The 9,159-nt window shown below is 31.1% G+C and overlaps 1 protein-coding gene across 1 annotated transcript; it reads left to right on the forward strand.

Moving 5' to 3' along the window:
- The first annotated feature begins 4,389 nt into the window (after positions 1 to 4,389).
- LOC111371773 (protein SGT1 homolog B-like) lies at positions 4,390 to 8,149 on the forward strand. The gene is made up of 4 exons (XM_022993924.1): positions 4,390 to 4,722; positions 4,952 to 5,021; positions 7,339 to 7,460; positions 7,979 to 8,149. Exons 1-4 carry the CDS (start codon positions 4,563 to 4,565, stop codon positions 8,125 to 8,127), a joined length of 501 nt encoding a protein of 166 aa, XP_022849692.1. The 5' UTR covers positions 4,390 to 4,562; the 3' UTR covers positions 8,128 to 8,149.
- Positions 8,150 to 9,159: the final 1,010 nt, after the last annotated feature.

Here is a 9,159-nt window from a genome sequence, read left to right on the forward strand (position 1 = left end):
TTTATTTTTTCTTTTTTTAATTTATTTTGTTCATATTATTAGGGCTGGACAAACTCCCGAATCGAACCGGTTTAACCAAACCCAAATCGAACCGAGCTGTTCTTCTTAAATTAAATATTCGAACGGGTATCCAAATCGAGAATCGACGGGTTTGATTTGATTTTCGATTCTAGATCAAGAATCGAATAACCGAATAAGAATCGAATCTCGCTAATTTTTTAATTAATTTATTTTAGATAAGTCAAATTATTATTATATTTTAAATAAACTTGCTAACTAATCAATTTAGTTCAAACCCAAAATTATAATTTTCCTATTTCTAATTTTTAAATCAAAGCCAACTTAATCAAATTGACCTGAGTTTTATCTAAATATGTTACTCTACCATGGTGTCATTTTTACTGTTCTAGAGAAATCGAATTGAAATTCGATAATGCCTCTCTTAATTATTTTGTACTTGCTTTTTCCTCTTCTTGTAATTTTAACAATTAAAACTATGAAGAACTCAGTAAAGAGAGACGCAAAAGAGACATAAGATTGTATGGCATTATTTTGTAAGAGTTAAGATTGAATATATCATTAGTTGAATTAATGTCACTTTGTAAATATTAAAAAAATTAATTATAATACGAAATTTGGGAACTCAATGGAATTGAACCGAACCGAACCGAATGGAACTGAACCCGAACAGTTCCATATTTAAATTTGGATCCCACAATTCCACTTACTAAATACTCTAAAATTTACGGTCCGGTTCGATTGTTGTTAGAACCGAATCGAACCGGATCATGTCCAACCCTACATATTATAAATATTTTTTCGAAAATGAAAAAAACTCTCTGTGCAGCACGGATATCACTCTGTGCATCCAGCGATAAAGCAATGAACCAAACGATCGGATTTCACCAAATTTTGGAAAATCTACAATTTTGATGCTAATCAAAATGCAATAAATACAAAACTTGTGTAACGCACATGATAACGACTAGTATTATGCTACAAAGACAATGTAATTCTTTTTTCTCTCTATTTTTTATATTTTAATACTTTTAGTAATGTTCATCTAAATGTTGAACATAAGCCACTTATTAGTTGATAAAGTGTAAACGACATTCACATTTTAATTTAATTTCTAATATCATGAGTTTAATACACACAGGCGTTTGGGTGTCCTAAGCACATGACAGTCGGAAGTATTATTGTCTCATCATATTCATGCAAATATATTCATATTTATGACTTTGTGGAGTCATCTTTCACTGTACATTTATATACCAAATCTCTTTCCATCATTGTGATTTATCTTTGGCTTTATGATTTATACTTTTAATATTTCTAATTTTATGGTTTTTATTTAGTTGTTTTATTATATATGAAACTATGATTTAATTATTACTTTTAAGATAGATGAGAGAACATTAGCATAGGTGCAATTATATTAATCTTTGGCAATTAGGATTTTGTTGAAACGTGAACATCAACCACTTTGTATTGGTATTTGACTGATTTTTATATTAAATAAAATCATGTAAGAATTCTTTTTTCATATATACCCAATTTTCGGCACTAAAAAAAATTTGAAGAGTTAATTGTAATTAACATATGTGTCACTGCATCATATTGGTATTTAGCACAATCACAATCTTGATAAAGACGTGTTGTATGATATGTCCTACATTTGTTATATGATTTTTTCAACATTAATAAATAAATTATTAAACTAACATATCAATGAATTTTATATTTTGAATGCTAGAAAAATTACAAATGTATACATCATCGTCGAAAGCACTAATAGAAACAAGGTCTAATTCATTAATAAATCAACAAAATAAGTCAAGTCGTCAGTTTAGTTTGAAAAATATTAACTTTTTCCGTTTTGTTAATTATTAATATATATTTTTGTTTTCATATTTGTAGGATTGATGTCACCAAACAAAGATTACGATTATATCTCTATAAGACAACTGAATGTTTTTGAAGAAGATTGTATTATAAAAGTATGTATACTTTAAAAAGGTTCCATTGAGATTTACAGCAATAAGAGCGACCATTTTGAAAATTTAAAACTAATTTTTTGTGATGGAGAGGTATTTTATAATGCTAAAATTAGCCAATACTTTACTTATAGAAGTTTCACTATTAGACTATTAGGTTATTTGTTATAATATTTCCAGGGAAGTAATTTCCAAGCTACGTCACAAACAGAAAATATACTTGAGAAAGGAAAAACATAATGACTTCAAAATACAAAAGTAAGAGCAATCAACATTTATTCAACATTTTCACATTATATACATAATTTCATAAAAAAAATTTATTCACATGTATGTGTGTATTACAATTTTAATTTTTCCTTTAATAATAACAATTACCTTAACTACTTTAAAAAATAATATTAATACTTTAAAAATATTATGCATATCATTCATTCGATACTAAGACATGCAACACATATTCTTACTAGTAGTAAAGAAAAACATAAAAGAATATCAATTTGAGCCAGAAAAAAGGGTACCCAACATTTTGTTCTTTTTAGTGCACAAATTTAAAGATTGTATATCAAAAACCAAAAATTCGTAAAATCGTTACCAAAAAAAAAAAAAAAACTTATCTTTAATATGTTCGACGTAATTGGTACACCAACCACCATTTCGGACTACAATTAATAAAATGATTTAAAAATAAAAATCGGGTTATACGTGTTTTTTTCTTTAGGTTTTGAATCGAAAATTGATCCATTCTTGATTTTGGATTGGTTCTGGTTCGATCAAATGATTTTAGTAACTTTTGTCCATCCCTAAGAAAATTACTGCAATTTACCCCAATTTTATAATGATCCTTAATTTAATTATAATGTTAACGATATTTACCCTAATTAAGAATTAGATTTCTCGTGTGTTAAATTTGTTGGAAGTGGATGGTCGCGGTTCATATTTGTTGGTTGTGCGTGGTGATCGGGGTATCCCAAGTGAGTTCAAGTAGATTTTTATGGTGACATAGTATCCAAGTTATAGGTAACATAACATATATACCTTTTTTTAGATAATAAGTTCTACTTTTCATTTTCTAATTTTAAGGGGTCTCTCTTTCAATCCATGCCAAGCCCAAAGTCTCCGGCATCATTGAATGCTTCCTTTCCCGATCTGCAGCAAACAAATAAAGAGAGGCAGTGCAATGGCTGAAATTAGAAAAGCAGAAACTGGCTTAGGAACTAGGGTAATGCGAAGACAAAGGAGGCCTAATAATGGTGAGTCGAATTAGGCGCGACAGCCGTTCGATGTGTCGGTGGAAGACAACAATTGGCATTAAGTTCATTAAATAAAAATTATAATTATATGAATAACATAATTTCACATTTAATTAGACTTATTATATAATGTAATATACGCTGGTGCTCAAGCACTCTTAGTGTTAGATAGCATTATTATACTAATTTAGGTGGGGTAAGGGATTTTTTTTGGGAAGCAACACATGAATTAAAATAACCTAACTTATCGCGCTCATTTAATTAATTATTTTTTAATAATACAATTTAAATTGAAAAACATAAAAATACAAATAAAATTATAAAGAGTTGGGCACGAAGTCTGATGGGCAGGCTATTCTAGTCAGGGATAAAGATTTTTCCTACCCCTAACTATACTTAAAAGTTAATTTTTTTAAATTCAAGAGCATCTCCAATGCATTCCATAAATTGCAATTTATGTGGCGTCTAAATAGAAAGACTTTCGATTTATACAACATTATGTCTAATTTCTAGATGACCTAATGAAATTTCATCTCTAATTGGTTCTGTTTATAAATTAAATTTCATCTCTATTGTATATTTAATATCTTATAAAAGTATTAAATTACGATGATTCATTTCATTTTGAAGGGTCTTTACATATAGACGATTCTCTTGAAAATGTCTATTTTTTTCTTATCATGTTAGTTAGATATGGTCATCTACACGTTACTTTAATTTATGTGACAAACTTTGTTAGTACAATTCACATTAAAAATGTAAGTGTTAAAGAGATCAATTTTCAAAAATTTTGCTAGTTGAAAAATAAATTCTAAAAGTAGTCATTGATAAAATAATTCTTATAAAAGTAAATTTAACATTTAATTTTTTTTTATAAAAATTGATGAATATATGATTAAAATTGATAAAAGTTATATATCCTATAAAATGTATGGTTAGAAATGAATTTGAGAAAGTAACAATCAAATATGTCTTAATTTTTATTGTTTTATATATCAAATTGCTAACTATCACATATCTATCGCGTAGAATGATTGCAATAGTAAACTATTGTAAATAGTATTATTCTAATTTAAATGCTACAATTTACCTTTTCTTCCAATGAATGCTATTTGTATCCTTTTCCCAATTCAGTAGCCCAATCTCACCAAGTCCACAGCTGATGTCCACTTATCCTCGTCCTACTCGGAGAAGTTTCCAGAATAAAGAGGAATCCGTTTGCGCTATTTCCTAGTCAACTCAAAGTCTCTGATCTTCAAGCTTAAAAATCCCCATACAGAAATTCCCTTCTCAATTCTTCTCTGCACCAACTATGGCGAGTGAAATAGCGGCCAAAGCACAAAACGCGTTTGTTGATGATGATTTTGAAAGCGCCGCCGATCTCTATACTCAGGCCATAGAGCTTAATCCTAACGATGCCGATCTCTTTGCTGATAGAGCTCAGGCCAATATCAAGCTCGGATACTTCACTGGTGCTGTCTACTTTTGCATCTTTATTGAATTGCGTGTGCCAATCCTTTAAAACGAAACTTTATTTTGTAATTTAGGGATTTTGAGCATTAATTTTGATTTACAAAGTCTATGCTTCTAGGTGATTGGGTGTGGTCATCTGTGACGGCGTTTTTTCCTTGAATAGTGTAGTTTATTGATAATCTATTAGTCAATTCGTCCTCAGTGATTTTATGTGCAATGTCTTGACAGAAGCTGTTGCTGATGCAAATAAAGCGATTGAATTGGACCCCTCCATGGCGAAAGCATACCTGCGCAAAGGGTATCTCCAATTTTACCTTTTGGGTTTGTATATTTTCTTTCTTCTGTTAGATGGTTATGCTTAGCATAAAAATTGATGAAGTGTTAATCGAATCTAGCGGTGTTCAGTCTTGTGGGAAGTCTACTTCCTTATTTATATCCTGTGTATATATCCTTTCAGGCTAGGTTATTGAACTAATAATAGTATCATACTTGCCTGGCGTCCCAAGAGTAGAATAATGATCTATATTGATAAACTTGTTAGCCATAGCATGTAAAATTTGTTTACTCTCAGATTTTATCGGGATTTCCATGATTATTACCTAAAACACTAAATTCTCAGTAATTTCAGATAAATCTCAACTATGTGGACATGGTTATCAAATAATAATTCGGAATATATTAGCATGCTGAGGGTCTGGCCATCAGATATTTGTTGATTCGTAAAAAATAGCAAATAATTGAAATATACGAGAAAACCCTCAATTTTTATTTCATAATCAGTAACCCACCAAAAAACAACAAACTATTCCTAGGAAGAAAACCCTAAAACTGCAATGGACATATATGCCCCTAGATAACTTAAGATGCAGGAAATAAAAAATAACAGAAAAATTCAAAGAGCCAGTGTCCAGCTCTATTTTGTGACATCCAACTTTATCATTCTCCCTCAGTGGGAAAAGGATTTGTCCTCGAATCTTGTGCCCCCACGTCTTCTCCACGTCCTTGTAATGGGAATCCACCTCTAAGTGAGTGAGCCCTTGGTAGGGTGCACGAACGATGTGTCCGGATAAGACCGTAGCCTTTGTTTGAGACCTAATGGGAATCCATTCGAGAAGTCTACTCTAGCATAAAATTCATCTCATGTGCCTTTGTTGTGAAAATATTGAAAAGTTTGAGCAGGTGATAGACATCTCTCCAGAATATAATGTTGATTTTTGCTTTGTTGAATAATACTTGGTATTATGGAATTAGGACCACGTTCTGGTGCACACATTTCAGTCACATGCAGCTTGCATACACTGTGTGTCAAAAGTTCTCTCAATATGCTTCCCACTTCCTGCATCAACATTAGTTGGAAGAAAGTAGACCTCTTTCACATCCTTAACATCAAAAGCAAGCCTTGTATTATCTTGCATATTTCATGCTCCACACCTCCCAAATCATTTGCTCCTTTAGCACCATAAAATATTGTCTTAATTAGCATTGAGTTATTTGAGAATTTAAATTATTCTCCATGTTGCATCCATATCTTAAATTGGTACACTTTTATGCTTGTTCGAAGATGCAGTTGCACCACACGTCTCAACATCAACATCCTCATCAAAAATGGGTGGGCCATTACAACTTTCGTCTTCTAAATCTGAATTTAAATCAATCTGTTCATCAACTTCAGTGGAACTTCAGCATCAAAAATAAGCATGCCATCTTAATCCTAGCCTAAATCAACATCCACTCCCTACTTGGAATTGAAAGAAAAGAAAGGGCTTTCATCATTGTTGGAGTCCTCCACCGATTTGTAAACCATTGCTTTTCTGTGAAAATTGTTAGCCCCCATTTGGCCCCCATTTTGTGGTAATGAAAATGGGTGGAATAGTGTTTTTTTTTTAAAAATGAGTGGTTGATAAAGAATGAAAAGTTTTCGGTTTACGAGTATTATTATTTTATGAAAGATTGTGTGGTTGAAAATAAGAGAGAGAAAAATGAAATTTAATGGAATGAAAATTAATGGGTGCCAAATGGGGGTTTAACCTGCTTTAACATCTTCGTTTGTTGATGCAATTGTTCCAACACCAACACTTGAAGATGGATGCTTTAACCCATCATATGATTTTCACCAACTGTGTTTCATGAACAACCCGTCTCTATCATAGACGTGACTTGCGATTTTATAATAATATGATGTAGCAGATTATGCAGCATGATGATTAAAGGAGAAAAGTCTCGGAAAAAATTTAAATAATCAATTACCCATCAGAAAACCACAAATTATGAAGTGTTCAATACGAATTTCACATGGGAAAAAAACCTAAAAGTGTAAAGGGCATATTTGGCCCCTTAAGATGCAAGAAACTAAAAATAACTAAACAAGAAGAATTAAAAGAGCCAATGTGCGGCCCCTATCTTTTGATATCTGACTTTATCAATTCCAAAGTTTGGTTTAATGAAAAGCTTTAAAGGGGCTTGTACAAGTAGGTGCCTTATTGGCGATTATCTGAATACAATTTTTGTTTCACCTTGTAAACATACAAAGTGGACGCCATACCTTTATTTGTTTAGTTGTTGATTCCATTGTTTTTAGCTGCTAATTATTGCCTATTGGGATTCCCTTGTTTCAGCACCGCATTCCTGAAGCTTGAAGAATATTATTCTGCTAAAGCAACTTTGGAAAAAGGTTCTTCCTTAGCAAATGATGAAAGATTTTCCAAACTGATTAAAGAATGTGAAGAACTTATTGCAGGTATATAACACACTTTTGTCTCCAGTTTATGTTTGATTATTTGCTTTATTACCGACTAAATCTTCAATATCCATATTTTCCTTGGATTTTTTATTTTTATTTTTTGCAAAATGTAAGTGAGGACCAGATGATTAATTTGGCCAGTTCATTGATTTTGAATAATGTAAGGAAAGCATTTTAATGGAAGAAAAATTTGTATATTAAGGAAGTTCTACAAATGGCTGAAATTTTCCATGATAGATGATACTATAGGCCAGTAATTAAGCAGAAATAAATGTTTAGTGAGTTCCAGATTTGGTAGTGAGCTGATCAATTTTTATTTTTAAAATTTATCTTTTGTTTTAAAATTTAGGTTCTTTGAACGTTCCTATGGAACTGCATCGTGCACTATGCAGATGCTAGTTTACAATAAAATATGTTCTGTAGCCAACCTCGTGGAAATGTCACATATTATTTACTCTGCAATTTCTGTTGGTTATGAAAGCAAACTGTTGATGTTTTGTTCTATGTCACTTCAGAAGAAAATTGTGATCTTGGTTCATCGGAGTCAAATACTGTAATTCAATTATCAGATAGAAATTCTGAAAATTTGAAAGTAGCTGTAGAACAACAGAATGGAACGCATCAGAGGAAAGAAATTTCAGCAGTGAACTCGAAGTACAGGTAACACAAGCTCTATGCCATTTGATGTTAAATAGTTTGAAGCATTTTTTTCCTGAGATCCTGAGCTGGAAGCATGAAAATACGAGTTCTGGAATTCTGAAAAAAATGATATATATGCACCATTACATGGAAGATAGAACTTAGTGGCATGGCTTAATTGAATTTCACATTTTCAAGTTGCAACTAATTTATGCAAAAATCATGTTTTGATATGGCTCCAAATTCATGTATGTTTCAATACTTCTAAATCATCTTCGAGCGACTCTTTAGTCTTAAGTGCTATTTATTTTAGAGAGATAAACCCTAAGAAGCATGGATACGAATACGTAATTCAGGTATGATATGATGCGGTTACGCTGATACGATTTTTTTGAAAAATTTAGGATACGTTGATACGTGTGATAAAATTTAACATAAATTTATTAATATTAAAAAAATTAATACAGAAGCATAATAATGAAAATAAATAAAATACCAAAGCACTTTATCTTAATCATTAATTGTAAAAACTTCATTTTCTTCAACATGAACAACAATTTCTTCATTATTGTTAAAAATAACAATCTTCTGTCAAGTAAATTGTAAATTGTATATAATAAAGTCTTGTGAATATTACTAAGGAGAAGACCTATTTATAGGGTTACAAATAAACCTAAAAGGAAATAACTCAAAAAGAAAAGATTGTGTAATAATTACACAATCAATTATTAAGGAAAATAATCCTGCACTATTGGAAAACTATCATAGAGAAATATTGGTCTTATATATTACTATACTCTATTGACATCCTCCTCAAATTGATGGTGGTAAAAGTATCAATTTGCAATCATAAACTGAATGTGCCATCGAGTCAACATTTTCGTGGAACCCATAAACCAAGAGCTCGACATTGCTAAACTTCAAACCCAAGAATTGATTCAAAACTCGATATGATTCCCAGCAAAAAAGAATCAATGTTCGACGCTAACAAATCATCACCAAAATGCCGAATGCTCACACCACACTTGATGCACCGAAGAGTCGCACGTTAACAAAA

Source organism: Olea europaea, chromosome 22 (genome assembly GCF_002742605.1).
Source record: "Olea europaea var. sylvestris chromosome 22, O_europaea_v1, whole genome shotgun sequence".
NCBI classification, from domain to species: Eukaryota; Viridiplantae; Streptophyta; class Magnoliopsida; order Lamiales; family Oleaceae; genus Olea; species Olea europaea.